The following is a 22374-nucleotide window of genomic DNA, read 5'->3' as shown; positions in this document are numbered from 1 at the left end:
TTCATGTTCTTCATTCTAAAAAAAAAATAAATTCAAAGTTCATTAAAGTAAGCTTGTTTCACTGATCTACATAACATACTCTACACTTCCAACATGAGAGAACAATTATGGAAAACTTCAAAAAGTATTAGGGCCCTAAATTGATCATTCTAACTGCCACTGTTAACAGCGCATGGATAAGGCAGGGGTTGTACTTTATGATTAACACAGAACATATAATGCCACCTGAATAGGTGTGAACTACATCGCCTTATCTCCAATGCATTTAATATTGTTTTTTTAAAATCTCTTTATATGAACTGAATGGAAACTGCTCAGAACACTTCTTGCGCTTCCTCCTCCCTCTCCCTAGGGTCTGCTGGGCCCGGTCCTGAGGCAGCAGCTCCAGGGGCTGGTGCAGCAGGTGGCTGAGCTACAAAGGTTACATTGGTTATTATGATGCCCTCCATCAGATGCTCAGTTGACCACATATTCCAAAGTATGCATTGTAGTTTGGGAGTTCACCATGGATGGTACAGTGGATTCTGGTTAATTGGGACACATCGGGACTGTAATACATTGCCCCAATTAAGCGACTGCTCTGAAAAAATGAAGTTGACACGTTAAAAAAAAGTCAGTACAAGTGATAAGTCAAAACCAGTTATTTATTGTCCAAACACAAAAGTGGAAGAAGAAAAACAGTACAGTTTAATTTCAAATTTTACATTTGGTAACCCAAAAATTGAAATAAAGGAAAAGAAAACATTTAAATTTGCATAAATTAAAATAACATTTCTCTTTCAAAACAGCCCTAACTTTGGAGGTATCAGTCAAGTGTATCTTGACGAGCTGTCTTCATTGAGTGCAGCTGGACAAAATTGACACAGGTTTTTAGAGCAGTAACTGGACTGCCTTCATCACCTTCCTGCATGAAAAAGTTTTAATCCAGAAATAAATCTCCTGTCATCCTGGTTTGTCACTTGTTCATGCTCACCAAGATTTTCTGAAGTCTTGGTATGTTTGGCTGAAATTTGACCAATGATTTCATCCTTACACTCCTCATTTTTATTGTAGCATTGTAGATTGTTAATGGATGAAAACTCTTCATAGTTTTTCACCCGGTGTGCTTCCACAACATAATTTTCATTATCCATAGCATTTTAATTTTCAGCATTACCATGTGTCCATTCCAAAGTGTTTAAACCCACAGTGAGCAAAACAATGCTGAATAGTTGTGCTGCTAACATTTTGCCAGCTATCAGTAATAAACTGCACTGCTTGTAAAAGATCAATCTTTGCACTGACTTCTTTTGCTGTTGAAGATGATGTGAGCAAATTTTCTTCTATAGCTTCAAGGATATAAGTTACCAGTTTGACACAATATATTTTTTATGATTTCCATGTCCATCGATTGCACCAGAGACAGTGTTGAGACATAGAAATTCCACTTGGATGTTTTTCAGTCAGTGTGTGGGTGCACTGCACAATTATCAATGGAGAAGCACAATCCTCCTAGACCACCTTTGTAATTCAGTGTCCTAGCTCATTAACCAGTTTTTTAAAATTTCCGATGTCATCCATGCATTTTCGATAGCATGATACAAAACAGGTAAACTTTAAAACACTGCAGCTTTGCACTTTTTTCTATAACCAGCAGTTTACGTTAATTGGTTCCCGACATGTTGGAACATCATTGCACCAGTCCACGATCCATAGTTTGCTTTGAGCCCAACAGTGTTGTGTGTTTATAGGTCAGGAATCCATCAAGTGTGGCACAGTAGAATAGCCCTGTTTCGTAGGTGTTGTAGATGTTATCCACACAAAATTTACAAATCAGTCGTGGAAGTTTTGTGGCTTTCCATTGTTCAGTGCTTTATAGCGTCAACACTGTCCTCACCGTGTGACCTCTCAAACTTCCTGAACCTGCATTTCAAAATCAGCCATCTGTTTTTTTACAATCATTGTGACCAAGTTGTCTAGCTAACTCCTCTGGCTTGTTTTTTTAACATTGGTCCACTCACATGAACACAGTGGCGTAGCTAGGGTAGTTGACACCCGGGGCCGGTCATTTTTTTAACACCCCCCCCCCCCCCCCCCCCAAAATCCAGTACTAGGCATACCGAGAATACAAAACACTCAGGACCTATAGAGTAATTCCACCATACCATAAGCAGTCATTTCTACGAGTCACACAAGGAAAAGGAAAGCATCTTAAACACTACAGTCAGCACTAGAACATCAATTCACCTATTGTAAAAACGAAACCAGACAGAATAGTACAGATCGTCGATCCTGCACAGTCAATGCCAATTGAAAGCCATGTCTTTTTCACAAACACAGATACACCCTAATCCACTATAGAATAAGTAATCATAAACTTTCTATTTAGACAAAAATTAAACTGAACCCCCGATGCCAGACTCTGCATACAATGCAACACCACATAAACAGAAAATGTCCCTTAGTACTGTGCAAAATATAAAGACAGCAGATGTAAATTTGAAAAAACTAACAAATACCAATCACCACTTTACAAATTAACAAATAGAAATAAAACAAATACAGAAAATAAAATAATACCATTTTATTGGACTAATACATTTAGCTTCCAGAGGCCAAAATCTCCTCCTTCAGGTCAATACAGTATAGTGCTGTTACAGTATCCTATTTTGACCTGAGGAAGGGGGTTTTGTTCTCTGAAAGTTAAGTCAAAATGTATTCAAATTAGTCCAATAAAAAGATTACCTTATTTACATGTTCTATTTATAAACATTAACACAGCTACAATACTATATCCTAAAGCAAAATAATAAAAATATATATTTACAGTTTGTTGTCTCTGGTTTCTGCTTTCCTCATCTTCTTTTCACTGTCTTCCTTCCAGCCAGCATCTGTCTTCGCTCTCTCTCTCTGCCATCCAGTGTCTGCCCCTTCCATCTGCTGTCTGCCCTCTCTGTCTGCCCCTTCCATCTGCTGTCTGCCCTCTCTGTCTGCCCCTTCCATCCGCTGTCTGCCCTCTCTCTCCCTTTCATCCACATCTGCCCTCTATTTCTGCCCCTTCCATCCACCATCTGCCACAGTCTGCCCTCTCTCTCCCCCTTCCACCCACCATCTGCCCTTTCTCTCTGCCCCTTCAATCCGTCTGCCCTCTCTCTCCCATCCATCTAGGGTCTGCCCTCCCTCACGCTCCCCTTTCCATCCAGGGTGTGTCCTCACCCTACCCAATCCCCTTCTCCCCTCTGGGCACCCATCTGGGCTCCCCAATCCCCTTCTCCCCTCTGGGCACCCATCTGGGCTCCCCCACCCGACCCGACACACCTACAGCTCCGTTCTCCTGCTCCCACCCTGTCCTGCCTTAAAAAAAAAATTTTCGAAGCGCCCGAGTGGCAGGCAGCGCTTTGCGTCTGCCCTGCTAGTAAGAAGCTCCTGGACGTCGTCGGGCCTTCCCACATTGAGTCCCGCCCGCCCTCGCGGTAATAGGAAATTACCTCAGAGGAGGGCGGGACTCAATGTGGGAAGGCCCGACGACTACATCCAGGAGCTTCTTACTAGCAGGGCAGACGCGAGGTGCTGCCTGCTACTCGGGCGCTTCGAAAAATTTTTTTTTAAGGCAGGACAGGGTGGGAGCAGCGGGAGCGGAGCACCCCCCCCCACACCCGCTGACACCCGGGGCGGACCGTCCCCACTGCCCCGCCCTTGCTACGCCACTGCATGAACACCTCTTCCTGTTACAATTGAGAATGCCCTCTTTCTAGGATAGGCTCAAAACGTCGCATAGCGCATTGTTCAAAGAATAAGGTTCAGCACAGATGTTTTGTGTGCATATGCCAGAGGCCGCATAATAACTGCACACAATTTCCACGCTGATGTTGGTGCACCAGTGTGTGGCAGGAGGCAGGCAAATTTTACTGAGCCAGACACTCTCCTCCTAGCAAGGCTCTTCCGGGAAAAAGAGCAAAGATTTTCTCATGGCAGGCCACAGGAGGAGGAGCTACAATTCGTACAGGAGGGCCTGGCAGCGCTTCACTGCAACATACAATGAGCAAGCTGCATTCTACCATTTTCATGTATGCAAAATTCTCAGAAATTTGCTGTTAGAAACTATAGCAGGGTAGGGGCTGAGTAGAGTCTTTCAATGCATCTCATGATAATTACATACTGCCTTGTGAATGAACAATTAAAAGCAAATGCCTCATTGTGTATAATAATCTTATCTGTATCAATTGATTAAATACAGTTTCCTTCAGTAGTCAAAATGAGTTTTTACTATAACTCTGTACTATTTGGGTTTATTTAGCTCTTTAATAACAGAGGGAGCTGTGACATTTCCAGTAAATTTCAACCGCCCATTTTCTAAAAGACAGTGAGAAAATAAACAAAACCATTTATGGAATAATAACGGATGCAGCTTTGTTAAACAAACAGTACTAGGCTATTATTTATATGAGCCTTGTACTTCTTTTTTCCTAATAACTATCTTCTGTCACAGCTGAGCTACTTAAGCTTTCTGCCACCTTGCCTACTGTAGAACCAGGATTCATTAAAAAAAACACACACCAATTTAAAATAAAATCCGAAACATTTAAAATACTATTCAGATTTTTGTTTGAATTTGATTGTAAAATGTTCTTAAAATGGTTTGTAAAAACTAAAATGCCCTCTCAGATGAATAATAATCTCCCTTTGTTTGTTAACGGCGGTATAAGAAGGTAGAGATAACTGACCTGATCATTCTGTGAAGGTGATGTACATGCACACATAGTCAAGCCCTTATCTTTTGCACTAAGGGGTCCTTTTACTATGGTGCACTAATGGATTTAGCACACACTAAATAAGACGCCCATTATATTTATATGGGCGTCTTATCATTTAGCATGCGCTAAATCTGCAGCTCTTGGGTGAAAAAAAAAGTATTGGCTCTTGACTAGGTTAGCTGTATTCCCTTGTGCGGGGGATGAAGTTAATTGACAAAGCAAAACACGCCCAAGAGAGGAGGAGGATGGTGGTGTCCCAGGCTGCAGTTGACCCAATCAGGATGACAGGTGCATGTACTGGCCAACTGGCAGTGCAAAACCTGCAGAAGCCAGCTGCTATACCCCACCTGTGACTGGCCATTTCTTACTTTGGAAATGGTCGCTGGAGGGGGAGGAAATACTACTAATCATTTCTGTAGTGCTACTAGTCATAACGCACCACTGTACACATTACATACAGGTGCTTTCTCTGTCCCTAGAGGGCTCACGATTTGTTTTTGTACCTGGGGTAATGGAGGATTAAGTGACTTGCCCAAGGTCACAAGGAGCTACAGTGGGAATCGAACCCAGGTTGCCAGGATCAAAGCCCGTTGCACTAACCATTAGGCTACTTCTCCACTCCAGGGGCACCCAGACTTCTTTTGCGGGTTCCTGCATGAAGGCATCGGGACACACAGTCCCAGTGTCTTTGGAAATGGCGTCCATTTTGTCTGCTGTGGGTTTTTCTCCTGCAGCAGGATATTTTTCACCCCCAACAGGGCTTGTGAGGGGGAGGTTCTCCCATACCAGCCTTGGGCCTGACCTCTTGGGGGGGGGGGGGGGAGATCCCACTGGGGCCCTAAGCCCTATTTGGATCCAGAATTTGGCCATTCTTATTATCAAGCTTTCTAGGAACAGCCTGGATCTCCTTCCAATGCGGGGGAGGGGGGCACACCTCAGATCCTGGAAGGCCATGCTTTCAGGCCTCTTCTACTGGGGCCAAGTGATACCAGGGAACAGGATTGTGGCTGAGCCTGTTTTTGGGAAGCAGGAGGATCTCTCGGACTCTCAATCGCCCTATTCTGGCGGATCTGGCAAGGCCCACAGAATTGTTCACCATCCCTTTCTAGTACTTCTGGTGGCACCAGATTGGCTTTGGCGGCCATAGTATGTGGATTTGACAGCCCAGACCTTTCAAACAAGTGCAGGAGGATTGTGCCTGAGCGCATGGTCAGGCACAATCCTCCCGCACTTCTACCCCATAATCAGAGTGAATTTCGTGCTTAAATTTGCATGTCATCTCTGATCATAGGTTCAATAACGCCCCGTGCTATTCCAGCGCTATTTTTAGAGCGCTGTTTGGAACATTGTGGGGCTTTTGATCATCTGCTTGTGAACTCTCTAAAGGTATAGCTAGTGGCACTCTCCTGTTTTCAGGGTAAAATTCTTAGTCTGTCCCTTGCTGTTCATGGTGATATTGCCATTGTTTTTTTGAAGGGGATTGCTCAATTGCACTGTCTAGTCTCTTTTCCCTCTTGGGATCTGAACTTTGGGCTGACTACTTGTGGGCCGTCATCTGAGCTACCAAAGTTGGCTTCAGTTAAGGACATCACTCTGAAGGTGGTCTTCTTGATGGCAATTGCTTCAGCCAGGAGGAGGGTGTTAAAGCTTCAGACCCCTATTCCTTTTGTTGGATTTCATTTCAATACATACTATTCCCTTCTTTTTTCCCCCCACATGAATCAGGAGGTGTGTTTGCCCTCCTTTGTGAACGAGGGGATTGGACACTTCTGATCTGAGGCTTCACAAGCTGGACACCCGCAAGGTTTTGCTCTTTTACTCAGGTACTTACGAGAGAGCTAGGCAGTGTCCAAGACTTTCATTGTGCATTGGATTGAGGCTGTTTACATCTGTAGGACTAGAGTGCCTCACAGGTTGAGAGCTCACTTGACTTGGGCATCAGCAACCTCCTGGGTGGGAGGCCTGGGCAGCCTCTCTGGAGGGAATCTGTGAAGCAGTGACGTGATCATTGCTCCATTCCTTTGTGAAGCATTACAGACTGGATGTGTTGGCCAGAGCCCATTAGGACTTTGGCAGAGCTGACATTCATGGGGGCCTTGTTTTTCCCTACCCAGTAAGTCATCTTGGGTACATCCCGTTTGTTCAACCCAGATGCTAAGGAAGGTGAAACAGTCTCATACCTGTTAATTTCCTTTCCTTTAGTCTGCCTTTTCTGCCCTATGACCCTCCCTTGAAGACTAAGGATGCTGGGATTCTTGGTTTTTCTCTGTCTTTCTCTCTTGTGCTGCTGTTTAAAAAAAATGAAAAAAAAAAAGAAGAAATAATTGGAATTTGATTAATTATAGCTGCAGTGGTTGATGGGGCATGGGTATGCTTTCATAAAAAGGTATCTTCAGCTGCTTTGGTAGAGACATATACTGGATCTTTCCATTGAGCACCAGCAGGTTATACTGGTGATATCACTGGGAAAGATCAGGATGGGATAGCACCTGCTTGCTCAGGAATGGTACATCCCAACTAAAGGAAAGGACAATTAAGAGGTATGACTAAATTTCACTATCTCACAGAGCTGCTGTATTCTTTAGGCTGCTCTTGTTGGGAAGGAGGGTTGATCTATTTAGTGCACTGATTATTTTCTGCTAACAGATGACGTGGGGCATCATAATTTAATTTAGGAGTTAAGTGAAAATTTCTAGCATTGTTTAGAATAGGTTAGGATTTGGTATCCCTTACCTTGAGATGGATTAAGAATTCCCTAGAGCTTGCTAGTCCTGAGCCTGCATGACTGTATATCATCTCCTATTTCACAGTGGAAAGAAGAATAGAACACTGGCATCCTATTCATTAATAGTACTTGAAGAATTGTTAGATAAAAGCCTTTTGCTCTTTTACTCTTCTTGTTATAAATAGGTGTTTGACTAAAATCTCATATAAAACATTTTGGCCATACCTTTTTTTTTTTTTTTTACTGTATATTGCCTACTAGTAGCTTTCACACAACTCAAACTGTATATTACCTTTGAAGATTCAGACACTATCAATTAGGAATATTTGGAGCAAATAGCCACTTGCACACAGTATTCAAGCATTTATTTTTGAATGGTTTCATATTTACTAAACTTGTTTAGATTTGCATTTCATACAAGGCTTTCCTGTATACATCATTTAGGAGAAATGCCATCAAGGCATTCTAAGGTTAAAAGTATTCAGTGAAAGAAAGATGTATAATGCTTCTCAAACAATTAATCTTAAAATGAAGTCTGTTCTCTGCTGCAGAAGTCATTGTGGAAGCAATGTATAGGTATTCTGGCCAGTTTAATTTAAGAACCATGCTAGGAAAAAGCTGTGCTAAGTCAGATCAAGATCCATCAGTCTCAGCATCCTTTCTGTCAGTGGACAGTCCAGATCACAAGTACCTGACGGCTTACAAAAAGAAAAAAAATTAGATCTGTTTCTCGTTGCTCATTTCCAGGGATAAGAAATGGACCACGGTCTATCTGGCAACTTTTTATGGACTTTTCCTCAAAGAACTTGTCCAGACCCCTTTTAATTCCCACTGTTTGCCACCTTAACCACGTCCTCTGGCTGATTCCACAGCTTGCTTATGTGGTCTGGGAAGGGAAATACATTCTGTGATTCTGTTCTTAGTCTGGTTGTTAGTTTCATGGTGTGTCCTTTTGTTGGAATGGTTGCTTAACCTTTCATTATTTTAAATTGTTACCTCTCTTTCATGGTTTTATGCATTTGTCTTATACCCTTAGTCATCTTTTCTCCAAGCTATAGATCCCTAACCCATTTAGCCTTTGTTCTTAAAGAAGATGTCCTTCTTTGAACATTTTTATTTTATTTTCACTGTATCCTTTTTGAATCGCTGAAATGGTTATTTTGATGATTGATATCTGCATAAATTGTGTGCATGAAAAGATAGCCTAGAAAAAAAATTCCACCCAAGAAAGCACCTTATTCTGACATGTGATCTAGAAGGACTTAAGAATGTTGGTAGTTTTCACATAAAACATGTTGTCATACCAAGTTTATTTGCTTGATAGACTGCCTTTTAAAGAATACAACAAAGCAGCATTTGCAAACAGTCATAAAAATATTGGTACATTTTAATTGAATTATCGCCTACAGATTGACCTTTATTTCTACTGTAGAATTAACAGAATTCTTCCATGGCATCCCACAGATCAATGCAGAGACTTGTGGGTTGTGTCCCTCAACCAGCAGGTGGAGATAGAGAGAACCTCTGAGGTTTGCTATATGTGGACCTGTGCAACTAACTGAACCTCAGTATTCTCTCTATCTAGCAGGTGGAGGGACATCTCTGTGCAGCTCTGGTTTGATCTGGCTACTGGTGTTCTTTGAGCCTAGTTTAGCACAGACAGGGGTTAAGTGGCTGATTGGAGCTTGTGGTATACACCTGGTGGTGCCAGGTCCCTCCCGGTCTCCCCCTACCTTTCCTCCGTCACCCGGGGCTGTTGTCCTGATGGGGTGTTTCCTTTCTCTCCTGACTAAAAAAAAAAAAAAGGTAAGAGACTTTTTTGTTTAATCGTACGGAGGAACTAGACGTTCTGCCGAGTCAGTTTTGGGGCAGGCGTTTGTGGAGCATGTCAGTGCCTTCTGAGGTGGCTAAGCGCTGCTCCCGGTGTCGGGGCCAGAGAGCATCATCGGGGGAGTGTGAATCCTGCAGGTGTTCAGCGCGATGGGGGCTCCCTTCAGGCGTCCGGTGAGTCGGAAGCACAGGGGATAGTTTCAGCAGTTTCCTCAGGGCAGTTAGTGCAGCGTGCATTGGCGGGCGCCATTTTTCCCTCTCAGGCTCAACCCGCTCCGCACATGGCGGTTGATAGGCAAGAGGCGCAGCGCACTTCTGTGGCACAGACTCCGATGGAGGCAAGTGATGTACAGGGAGCAGACGTGGCCTCTAAGTCATGTTTAGCAAGTCTTCCTTTTAAGGGAAAGCTTTTGTTTGGGATAGACTTAGAACAGATTGTGAAGGACCTCTGTGACTCTTAAGGGCCAGTGCCTCCAAGTTTGTACGACCGGTGGGACCTAGACCTAAGTTTAGGGATACACGGCGTTACCGTCCAGATCGCAGGGCCTCTTTTCGTGGAGCAAGGTCTTCTCAGAGGCCTCAGCCCTTTTGAGGTGACAGGTGGGCCTTCCTTTCTGGTAACAGAAACCAGCCCACAGCCAGGTCTGCCCAATGATGGGGCCCTGATCCATATCCAGCTGGTTATTGGGGGCAGACTGTCCCTATTCCTGGTGGAGTGGACCAGGGTAACATCCAACGAATGGGTCTTGGAGGTTATCAGAGATGGCTACCAGTTAGAATTGGCTCGTCCGATAGTAGACTTTTCTGGAATCTCCTTGCAAATATCCCGCCAAGGTGCGGGCCATTCGACACATCCTCCTCAACTTACAACGGCTGGGTGCCGTCCAGCCTATACCCCCAGCACAAAGAGGGTGCGGTCGATACTCCATTTATTTTGTGGTGCCAAAAAGTGTGGTTCTTTGCGACCAGTCTTAGATCTCAAGTGCGTCAACAGGTCCTTACGGGTTCGGCTTTTCCGTATGGAAACCCTCCAATCGGTGATTGCAGCTTTACAGCCAGGGGAATTTTTGACCTCTCTCAATCTCAGAGGCCTATTTACACATGCCAATCTGGCCTCCCCACAGGCGCTTTCTTCACTTTTTAGTAATCGGTCATCATTTTCAATTCAAAGCGATGCCCTTTGGCATAGCCACATCACCTTGGACCTTTTCCAAGGTCCTGGTAGTAGTGACGGCCTATCTCAGGAAGGAAAGGATTCAGGTCCATCCCTATCTAGACGACTGGCTTGTGCGGGCGTCGTCTTTCAAGGAGAGTCGGCGGGCAACCGACAAAGTGGTCGGGTTGCTTCAGTCGCTTGGTTGAGTGATCAACTTCCCGAAGTACAGCCTAACGCCTTCCCAAATGCTGGAATACTTAAGGATGTGCTTCGAAACCCGAACAGGGATAGTTTCTCTTCCTTCAGCTCAAGCACAGCGGTTACAAGCTCAGTTACAAGTGCTGTTTCAAACTCCGAACCCGTGGGCTTGGGACTATGTACAAGTTCTAGGTTCCATGACCTCCACCTTGGACATGATAAAGTGGGCCAGAGCTCACATGCGCCCCCTCCAGTGGCACCTTCTGAGCTGTTGATCTCTGCTCTCGGAGGATTACGAGATTCGGGTGCAATGTTTGGCCCGTCTTCACACAGTCATGCACTGGTGGTTCATTCAAAAGAATCTGGTGTCGGGCATTCCTCTAGCAACCCGGACTGGAAGATAGTGACCACAGATGTGTCACTGTCTGGCTGGGGGGCTCATTGCCTGCAACAGACAGCCCAGGGCGTTTGGACTTCGAAGGAGATGTTATGGTCCATCAACCGCTTGGAGTTACGGGCGATTCGTCTGGCCCTTCGGGAGTCTTTGTCTCTTCTCCGCGGTTTGCTCAGTTCGAGTTCTTTCGGACAATGTGATGGTGGTCGCCTACATAAACCGTCGGGGGCACCAGGAGTACACCCCTAGCGCGTAAGGCGGCTCTGATCTGCCGTTGGGCAAAGACTCATCTCTCTTTCTTGACGGCGGCTTATATAGCGGGGTCACAGAATGTGCAAGCGGACTTTCTCTGTCGCCACCAGTTGGAGCCGGGGGAGTGGACGGTCTCCCCTCTGGCCTTCGATCAGATAACTGCCCGTTGGGGGATGCCAGAGATGGACTTACAGCCACCGCATTCAATGTGAAGGTTCCCCATTTCTTCACCAGGGGACGAGAGCTAGGCTCAGAAGACATCGATGCCCTTCAACCTTGGGACAGGGGCCTGCTCTATGCCTTTCCCCCGTGGCCAATGGTGGGCAGGTTACTGACTCGCATTGCCAGTCATCCCAGGCGAGTGATCCTAGTGGCCCCGGATTGGCCCAGACGACCCTGGTACGCAGATGTGATCAGGCTTCTGTTTGATCGTCCTTTTCTGCTACGGGCACAGGACAGTCTCCTGCTGCAGGGGCCAGTCACGATGGAGGATCCCTCCCCCTTTGGTCTTACAGCCTGGCCCTTGAAAAGGCGAGGTTGAGAAGAAAAGGGTATCCGGACATGGTTATTGCTACGATGCTGTAGGCTCAGAAAAGATCCACCTCGATAGCTTATGCTAGGGTGTTGCGTACCTTCGATTCATGGTGTGCGAGTTCGGGATTGTTAGTGGCGTTGGCTTCAGTATCGGTTATCCTCACGTTTCTTCAGGAGGCTGTACAAAAATCACTCTCGTTGAGGCCTCTTAAGGTGCAGGTGGCAGCTCTTGCATGTTTTAGAGGCCAGCTTCATGGGGCGTCCATGGCCTCCCACCTAGATGTGGTTCGTTTCTTGAGGGGCATAATTCGTTTGCGCTCTCCTCATGTGCCAGTTCTGCCATCCTGGAACCTTAAGCTAGTTCTCAAAGCGCTTCTGCGTCCTCCTTTCGGATCCTTATCGGAGATTATGATTAAGGATCTCACCTTGAAGGCGATTTTCCTAGTAGCCATTACTTCCGCTTGGAGAATTTCAGAGTTGCTGGCCCTTTCTTGCAGAGACCCCTTCCTGCGTTTTATGGAGGCGGGGGTATGATTAGGACAGTTCCTTCGTTTTTGTCCAAGGTGGTTTCTCGTTTCCACTTGGGGCAGTCCCTGCATTTGCTGGCCTTTCGCCAGAAAGATTACCCTCAGCAATTCCAGGCTCTTCGCTGCCTCGACTTGAGACTGACTATTCTCAGATATTTGGAGGTGACGAATTTCGTCTTTCTGGCCATCTCCTTTTTGGAGGCAGTAAGAAGGGTCATATGGCGTGCAAGAACACCATAGCCCGTTGGTTGCGGGAGGCCTTCTCTTCGGCATACATGGCATTGGGCAAGCAAGCCCTTTTGCAAGTTAGTGCTCATTCTACACAAGCTCATGCTTCCTCCTATGCAGAGTCCCGTTTGGTTTCTCTGGAAGATACCTGCAGGGCTTCGGTCCATACATTCACTCGTCATCGGGTGGATGTGGCAACTCGTCAAGATGCAGTGTTTGGCTCGTTGGTGATTTCTGCCGGGTTGGGGGTGTCCCGCCCTACTTGAGGACTGCTTGGGTAACATAGTAACATAACATAGTAGATGACGGCAGAAAAAGACCTGCACGGTCCATCCAGTCTGCCCAACAAGATAAACTCATATGTGCTACTTTTTGTGTATACCTTACCTTGATTTGTACTCCACCTCCCAACCACCAGTCTCGCCTTCCACCACTGGCTCTGGCACAGACCTTTTAAGTCTGCCCAGCATCATCCCCGCCTCCCGCCACCGGCTCTGCCACCCAATCTCGGCTAAGCTCCTTAGGATCCATTACTTCTGAACAGGGTACATCCCACAAGTCTCTGGATTGATCTGTGGGACGCCATGTAAGGAAAAATTAATTCTTACCTGATAATTTTCTTTCTATTAGTCCCAACAGATCAATCCAGAGGCACTCCCTGGGTTTACTGTCTGTGGTTTTGTTGCGGTTGGTTAGTTTTTTTTCGGTTTCGTTCTGAATGTTCCTTCGTTTGATTAATAAAATAAATAAATAAATATAGAAGTGGTGGAAGTATGTTGGGCAATTGGTCTGACAATGTCAGGAGAGTTTTCTATTGTTTCCATTCCACTGCTTTGGTATTGTTCATACTGAGGTTCAGTTGACTGCACAGGTCCACATGTAGCAAACCTCGGAGGTTCTCTCTATCTCCACCTGCTGGTAGAGCGACACAACCCACAAGTCTCTGGATTGATCTGTTGGGACAAATGGAAAGAAAATTATCAGTTAAGAATTAATTTTTCCTTAACAGTAATTACTGTATTCTGGAGCTCATTTTGATTTTACCATAGAGTAGGGCATATCGAAGTTTCTGTGGCCATGGCTCCATTATTACAGCCACAGAAAGCAGGCATTTTCCAGAGGCATGGGCCAATAACACTACAGTTCACCTAGGTCACAACCACAATATTTATTTATTTATTTACTTACTTATTTATTGCATTTGTATCCCACATTTTCCCACCTATTTGCAGGCTCAATGTGGCTTACAAAAACCTGTTATTGCATCACCATTCCAGGAGACAATACAGTTGGTGTTACAACAAGATCATGGATGGTGAAAAAAAGATCAAGACAAAGTTATAAAAAGATGTCTATCAGAAAAGGGTGAGGTGGTGTGGTGTGGTGTAGTGTAATAGTTAAGCTATGGATTCTTATTGTAGGCCTTGTTGAAGAGAGAGGTTTTCAGAGATTTGCGAAAGTTGGTTATTTCGTTAATCATTTTCAAGTCAGTTGGCAGTGCATTCCATATCTGCGTACTCATGTAGGAGAAGCTAGTCTCATGTGTTAGCTTGTATTTTAGTCCTTTGCAGTTGGGGAAGTGCAGATTAAGGAATTTGCGGGCTGATCTTTTAGCATTTCTGGGAGGTAAGTCCACGAGGTCTGCCATGTAGCTCGGGGCATCTCCGTGGATGATTTTGTGAACAATCGTGCAGATCTTGAATGCGATACGCTCTTTGAGGTTGTGACTCATAGTTTGGGAAGCCCTTTAATAGAATATTGCCTATACCAGTAGCATAGGGAGAGTTAACTTGGGGGGGGGGGGGGCACTAAGCATCTTTCCTCTCCCCCCCCTCCCCCAAAGGAAAAGTAGATCTGGAACCTCTCCCTCTCCCTCATCCTTCAAACTTGCATGTTTTTCACCTGCAGTTAGGAAACCAAACTGCCTCTGCTAGCCCAGGAGCTTTCCCTCTGCTGCATCTTATTTACGCAGCAATAGGAAGTTGCATCGAAGAAGATGAGTCCTGGTAGAGGGTAGTCCCTGGGCTGGCCATAAGCAATCTGATTTCATCACTGCAGGAGAAAAACATGCAAGTTAGAAGGATGAAAGAGAGAGATTGGATCTATGGGGGGGGGGGGGGGGGGAGAAAGATGACAGACCTATGCAGGGAAGAGGAAGGCAAAAGAGAAAGATACTGGTCCAATATCGAGAGGTGCCTAAGGAAATTGTTTGCAAATTGGGGAGGGGGAGCTTGCAGGATGCATGCACACAAATGTTTTGTAGTAAATTTATTTATTTATTGCATTTGTATCCCACATTTTCCCACCTCTTTGCAGGCTCAGTGTAGCTTACATTACATCATGAATAGTGGAAATACTTTAGAAAATAGATATTTAGTATTGCATAAGGATCTTGGGTAACATGATAATGATAAAGCATGATAGTAGTATAACAAGCAAGTATCGTAAGGCAATTCTGGATATATGTGTAGGAGTTCACATTTGTTGATCTTTATGGTATACCTTGTTAAAGAGATGGGTCTTCAGTAGTTTGCGGAAGTTAGTTAGTTCGTAGATCATTTTTAAGTTGCACGGTAGCGCATTCCAGAATTGTGTGCTCAAGTAGGAGAAGGTTGCACTTATTGTGTTTTCTTCCCTGCACAGCCATCAGCATCGCCGCAGGTTTAAACATGAGAACAAATACGTCTGTGCTTGTGTTTAAAGCTGTCACCGCTCTAAAAGAGCAGGTAGAGCCAATGCTGGCAGACAGGAGGCATGATGGAGAGGTGCTGATGGGAAGGTGGGGGGAGGAGGGAGAAGGTACCAGAGCAACAGTTGACTAAGGGCTCCACATTCCCTTGAAGTAGCACTGGAAATTGGTTCTGCTCATATTGGGGGGGGGGGGGTCTCAGCGGGTTCTTTCCACTTCCCCTACTATCATTATTTAAAAATATTTATATGTGTTTTAATATACTATCTTCTAGCATTTTTGTGTAACCTGAAAGGAGCTAAAAAATGTCACTTTAATGCAAATCCAGTTCACAGTATGAATCCTTTTTTTTAATTTATTTTATTTTAGGATTAATTTGTACAGGTTGATTGTCCAACACATATATAAAAACTGATGTAATACATCTAAGCTCACTAGAAGATGGTTACTAATGGCAGGGAAAGTTGTTCTCTAAGATAACTTAAGTATTTCCTCTTGTATGTGTGTTTTTGTCCTTCAGGTTAATTCTAAAGACAAAGCTGCACATAGAATTATCAAACGGTATATCAATGGATGGACAAAGCTAGTTGCTGTTGACAAACGAAAAAAGAAATATTTTTGAAAATGAGTTTATTAAAGCCAAGTGGGCTGAAAGCTCCTTCTAAAATAGGCAAGCCTGGAGGTACAGCCCCTAAAACAACTACAGCATCTCCTCCTGCTGGTAAGTAAGGTTGTCACATTCTACCATTTTATTGTTACTACTACTTGGAAAAAGTTGATCAACACAACTAACTGCTTAATCAATATTTGTATATTGTGTTTGTCTACAATCATTGCATAGTGATCCAAGAAGAATTAAAATAGTAAAATTCTTTTTAAGGCCAAAACTAGTCATCAAAAGTTGTTGAACTAGTTTTACTATAGAAGAAAATTAGGGATAAAACACGTTGATTTGCAGATGACTTTGTTTTCCATAGGACTTGCCCCCGTTGATCTAAGATATCGAATCATACGCTAAATAAAAACTTTAAAAGGAGTAGCCATGTTAGTCTCACAAAAATGACAGAGGCAGATAGACTAATTAACTAATTTATGTATTGAGGCATGAGCTTTCAAGAACAAGAGTCCACGTCACTTCATCTACATCTAACAAAGTGGACTTTGGTCCTCAAAAACTCATGCTTCAATAAATGAATTGGTCAATTAGTTTATAAGATGCCACCTGTCTCTTATAGTCCAAATAAGCTATACAACATGCACACGTACCCAGAAATAGTTCATGCTACTATGTGGGTTATTCGTCATGACACTTAATCTGCTTAGTTAAAATGTGAGTTCTGTACAGTTTGACAATTGAGAGGGTGTTTGTTTTTGCATCATACAAAATCTTTTGTTTATAGACATTGCCCACATCTCAGCATTTCTGCTCAGTAAGTAGCAAGCAACTTATTTGACTTTATCATTGGGTATATAGCAGATGTCATGATGTTAAATATTCAGGATAGGGTAGTAAAGTACTTTGGTGGTAGAGATTGCAGTTGATTACCTGGGCTGATTTATTCATGTTTTTACATACCCATCCTGAGGAAAGTTAACTTGAAGCTTTATGATTATCACTTAAAATGATTGTTATGCATTACCTTGGAGGTTTAGTTATTTTTCCTAAATGTCCTTTTATATTGCAGCTTCGGCAGGAAAGGTGGTGTCAGGTGAAAAGCCATCAAGCACTTCAGCTGCCGAAACGCAGGAAGAGTTTGTGGACGATTTCCGAATTGGGGAGCGAGTATGGGTGAATGGTAATAAACCTGGGTTTATTCAGTTTCTTGGCGAGACGCAGTTTGCTCCAGGCCAGTGGGCAGGCATTGTTTTAGATGAGCCGATTGGTAAGAATGATGGCTCTGTGGCTGGAGTTCGGTACTTCCAGTGTGAATCTTTACGTGGAATATTCACAAGACCATCAAAGCTATCACGAAAACCTTTAGCAGAAAGTGAAACCAATGGCACACAGACAACTCCAGTGTCTCGCGCAACCTCACCAACCTCCGTGTCATCAACTAGTGTGTTGTCTCCACCTACTTCATCAACTCTCCCTGTAGCTACCCCTGTGAAACCAACAATGAAAGAAGCTGTCAGCAACCTCGCAAAAACAGCCAGTGAATCCATGTCCAACCTCTCTGAAGCTGGATCCGTTAAGAAGGGAGATAGAGAACTCAAACTAGGAGATCGTGTTTTGGTGAGTCTCTAGACTTTTTTTTCCCTCAGATTCTATTGAGCAGATTCAAAAAGGACATTTTGGAGGAAAATTAATTTTACTCATTATAATGATATTCATTAGGATTAAGACATAGGCAAACTAAGCAAGTGCTGAAGACTTACCCTCCACAATCGAATCTCCAAGGTCATGAAGCACTCTTTTTACAAACGTTGATTAATAAGATCTATCCATCTTCTTTTTAATTCCTCCACCCTCAATATCCTGATACTCCTTAGTGATTTCTCAGCTGGACTACTGTAACTCTCTATATTTAGGCCTCTGGGTTAAAGATCCTTACAGACTGCAGTTAGTACAGAATACAGCAATTAGAATCATCCAACACCTTTAAAAAAACATAACCATATGACATATGACACCTAGTATCTTATAGTCCACTATCCACATTGTGGTTCTATGCAAATTGCAAAAATCTGGACATTACTAGAGAAGAACAATAACAGCCAAATAGTACTATCAATGACAATACAACTGAACATCAAATGTCGGCCAATTAAATGAAATCAAGTAAATACTAAAACACAGTTAATATCATTATTCCACAAGTTGTAAAATAAATTTCAGAAACAAGTACATTTTAATTATACTTTAAAATATATAATCTGAAGCAGAAAAATGCCCGTTGGTTACCATGACTGCATTGAATCACTTACAAGATTCTAACTTTGGTATTCAAATCTTGCTCTTCAGCAGAACCCACCTATCTCTTGTGGTATATAATTCCATATATCCCCTCTCAAGCCCTTTGATCAGCCCACTTAGATCAACTTACACAGTAGACACTCTGTTTTCTGTTCAGTGCCCCCCTCTACTTTGGAACACTTTACTGCATCATTTGCAACAATTGATCTCTTTGTCCCAGTTCAAGGCCAAACTAAAAACCTTTTTATTCCAAGATGCTCACTCTGATATCTATCTTGTGCCTGTGTGGTTAAGGCCAAGCTGGTTGCAGAATCCTGAAACTCAAACTCGCTGCCCTACTGTACATCCCATCCCCCTTCTGTCCTATCAAACATTGTAGTCTTGCCTTTCCTTCCTTTTGTATGTTGTGCATGTTATTCTGTCGTAAAACTCTGTCTCTCTCCCAGGTATTGGATTGTAAGCCTACTTGATGGTTTGTTCTGTAAGGCTGGATAAGAAGTTACCATTAAACTTGAAATGAGGGACCCTTTCAGATGTGCTAATTTAAAGGCTCCCAAGGTATATTTTGGCCTTGGTGAGTCAACTGCCAACAGAAAGAAGAGTTGGGGGGGGGGGAGGCCACCACAGTCCTCGGAGTTCTGTCTGTACTCTTTCATTGTCTTCCATTTGAGAAGAGGAGTTGGTGAGCAGCACTTAGCTGTTTCTTCCTCCTCAAGGAGAAGGAGGGGCATATGTTGGAGTTTTAAAATGTATGTATATTTCAAAGAGGGGGGGGGGGGTTAACATGCTTCTTTACCAAAGGTCCTTCAAAGGGTTAATCCTCCCCTAATTCTGATTACTGTTTAAACATAAATTGTAATATTGGTGTTTCAGTTAAATGTAGTACAGCTCTTTCGTTTTTTTCTGTGTTTCTTTAAAAAGGCGCCTTTGCTTCTTTGTGTGTGAACAGTTGACAGCGATGTCAGAAAAACTTCGCTGGTGTTCTGTCTGTCAGCGACGGGGACTTGGTGCGAGCAGGGTATATAAATTCTGCACCGCTGCAGAGGTTTTAGTGGAGCAGGGTGCAGGGGCCGTGAAATTGTGGGGGGGGGGGGGCTCTGATTCGGGCGTCTTAGTGACGGTCGAGTCTCCCTTGCTCCTGGTGCCGGTTTCTGCGGGAAATGCCTCCATTTTAGATGTCTCAGTGCTGCACTCCAGGCCTCTCTGACTGCTGTGCCTCTGCCTACTGCTCAAATTCCCGTTTTTTCAGCGGGTGAAGGAGGATTTCCTCTTGAATTCGTGGTACAGATGTACCAAGCCTTTCTGCTGCACAAAGCTGCTGCTATGGACCCTCCAGGAAAAAGATCTCTGGAGGGCTCCTCTTTGGCTGTAAAACGGGTCAGACACTCTGTGGAGGCAGAACAGGATTTTTCTTTTACCCCTGATCAGGGAATGCCTTCCTTAGAAGCATGGTTACCTGAGGAGCAATTTTCTGAGGACCTTGAACAGCCAGAAGATGGAGCAGAATCTCTTCCTGCAGCGGAGGATCTTTCTGTTGTAAGGATTTTTCATAAAAGTGACCTTCAGGAGTTTCTCAGGTTTCTTCTACTTTGCGTTTTGATGACCAAGATGTCCAAGTGGCCGAGCCTAGAAAGGTGGATTTGCTGGTCAGGGGTATTCGCAGAGCAGGTAGATCTTTTCCTATGCATCAGGATATTAGGGATATTATTCAGGCTCAGTGGGAGGTTCCTGATTCTGCTTTTCGGCTTGCTAGATCTATGGTCAGGCTTTATCCAGTTCCTGACTCGGATAAAGACCTTCTGTGCCCTCCAATAATGGATGCGGTAGTTTCCGCGGTTACCAAACGAAACACGGTTCCCATGGACGGTGGAACGGCTCTGCGAGATACCCAGGATCGCCATATTGAATCCTTGCTGAAGAATTCCTTTGTTTCTGCTCTGGCAGTGCAGGCTGCAGTTTGTGGGTCCTTAGTTGCGAGAGCTTGTTTCCTTTGGTCAGAAAGAGTTTTGGGACTGTTCTTCAGATGATCTTTCAGCTGTTGATGCTGAAGTGGCAAAGTTGGAAATGGGTTTGGCCTTTTTAGCAAATGCTTTTTATGATTTGCTTCAGGCTTCTTCTAAGTCTATGGCTCTCTCCGTCGCGGCCCTTCGTACTGTTTGGCTGCGTGGCTGGTCGGCGGATGCGACTTCTAAGTCCAAGCTTAGTAAATTTTCTGTTTGGTGAAGAATTAGACAAGCTGGTGCATAGCCTGGGTGAGACTAAGGTTCCAAGATTGCCTGAGGATTGTCCCAGAGGTTCTGGCCGTGGCAATTTTTCAGGTCGTGATTTTCGTTATCAGCTGGGCAGAGTTTTTCCTGTGCAACACTCCAGGTTTTTCCAAAGAACTCAATCCTTTCGTAGAGGAGGTTGGGAGGCAGGGAATTCCTTTTCCTCTTCTTCCCGTCCTCAACAGTGAAGGTTTGCGGGCCCAGCCTCTAGTCCAAGTAGGTGCTCAGTTGGCACAATTTCAAAGGAGGTGGGCCCAGATTACTTCGGACCAGTGGGTACTAGTGTCGCGTCCCCCGCCTGCCGCGCCTCTCATCTGAGCAGCGCCGCAACCGCGAAGGGCGATCTTCGGAAATAGCCGCCTTTCCTCGCGCCCTTGGCCGGCCTATCTAGCTCCCGCTCCGGATTGCCGGCCATCCTGGCCACGCTGCTCCCGGTGGACGGTCATGGACCGCGGCAACGAAGTCCTGGATCATGGCGCCGGCGTTCGTGAGCCGGCGTCTCTTTTGGCTGCGGAGCCCGGGAATCAAGACTCCGCCTTGTGGGTTCCTGGTTGGCTGCTTGAGGCGAGGCTCCGCCTCGGGTCTGACGCTGCACCTCTCTTGGAGGTCTCTCGGGTGACGTCTCCTGTGGTCTCCAGCTGATTCTCGGTTCCCTGATGAGGCGGGCTATTTAAGGAGTAGCGTTTCTCACCATCTTTGCTTTGGCTTCTCGTCTCTGAGGACGTAGCTCTCGCGTGCTGTTTTCAGACTCTCTGCTATTTGACCTGACCTGACTTGACCTCTGCTAGTTCCTGACCATCCTTGCTTGCTGCCAGCCCCGACCTCTGCTAGATCCTGACCATCCTTGTTTGCTGCCAGCCTCGACCTCTGCTAGTTCCTGACCATCCTTGGCTGCAGTCCATCAGACTGCTTCCGGTCCCCTGTCCTCGCTCCGCTCGGTCAGCCCGTCAGCCCCTGCGGTTCCAGAAGTCCCGTTGGCCGCCTGCAGCTGGGGGCTCAACTCCCTGTGAACGGTGGTCGCTGCGAGTGAAGACTGGGGGTTGGTTGGCTGTCCTCTGGAGGACAGCGGTTCCAGTCACCTCTGCCCTCCTGAAGGACCCAAGGGCTCACCTAACTCAGCACAACAAGACAAAACGAGACAACTAGAGATTTTGAGATGGGTACGCCTTAGAGTGTGCTCATCCTTTGTCAGACGCTTTCCTAGAATCTCCTTGCCGTTCTCGCATCAAGGCCGAAGCCATCGGAGATATTCTTCGCAGACTTCTGGACCTCCAAGTAATTTGTCCAGTCCCTTTGGCAAAACAGCATCAAGGCTGTTACTCCATTTACTTTCTGGTACCCAAGAAAGACAGTTCCTTCCGACCGATTTTAGACCTCAAGGCGGTCAGTCGAGCTCTCAAGTTGCCCTCATTTTGTAAGGAGACTTTGTGGTCCGTCATTATTGTGCTACGGTCAGAGGAGTTTCTGACTTCTCTCGATCTTACAGAAGCCTATTTCCATATTCCTATTCGTCCTGCACATCAACGTTTCCTCAGTTTTGCAGTGCTAGGTCAGCACTTTCAGTTTCGGGCTCTTCCCTTCGGACTTGCGACCGCTCCTCGTACGTTTGCCAAGGTCATGGTCGTAGTAGCTGCGGCTTTCAGAACGGAAGGCATTTTAGTCCATCCTTAGACGATTGGTTGATCCGGGCAAAGTCTTACCATGAGAGTGTTCAGGTCACAGCTCGGGTGGCAGAATTCTTACAGTCCCTAGGTTGGTTAGTCAATATGCAGAAGAGCCGTCTTCAGCCTTCTCAGTCGTTAGAATATCTGGGAGTCCTGTTCGACATGAGGCAGGGCCAAATGTTTCTTCCGCCGGCCCATGTTCTCAAATTGCAGTCTCAGATGCGTCAGTTCTTGCAGAATTCGAGACCGTCGGCAAGTGACTA

The 22374-nt window shown here is 45.0% G+C and overlaps 1 protein-coding gene across 6 annotated transcripts in view; it reads left to right on the top strand.

Annotated features, from left to right (window-relative positions):
- CLIP1 (CAP-Gly domain containing linker protein 1) overlaps positions 1-22374 on the top strand; it is a 156602-nt gene that overhangs the window by 29630 nt on the left and 104598 nt on the right. For all 6 annotated transcript variants that reach the window (XM_030217859.1, XM_030217856.1, XM_030217855.1 and 3 more), the window contains exons 2-3: positions 15787-15987; positions 16952-17499. In XM_030217859.1, the coding sequence (XP_030073719.1) occupies positions 15891-15987; positions 16952-17499 (645 nt within the window). In that variant the 5' untranslated portion in view covers positions 15787-15890. The remainder of the gene's footprint in view (positions 1-15786; positions 15988-16951; positions 17500-22374) is intronic.

This window comes from Microcaecilia unicolor, chromosome 11 (genome assembly GCF_901765095.1).
Source record: "Microcaecilia unicolor chromosome 11, aMicUni1.1, whole genome shotgun sequence".
Classification (NCBI taxonomy): Eukaryota; Metazoa; Chordata; class Amphibia; order Gymnophiona; family Siphonopidae; genus Microcaecilia; species Microcaecilia unicolor.
This window is presented reverse-complemented; position numbering and strand designations above follow the sequence as displayed.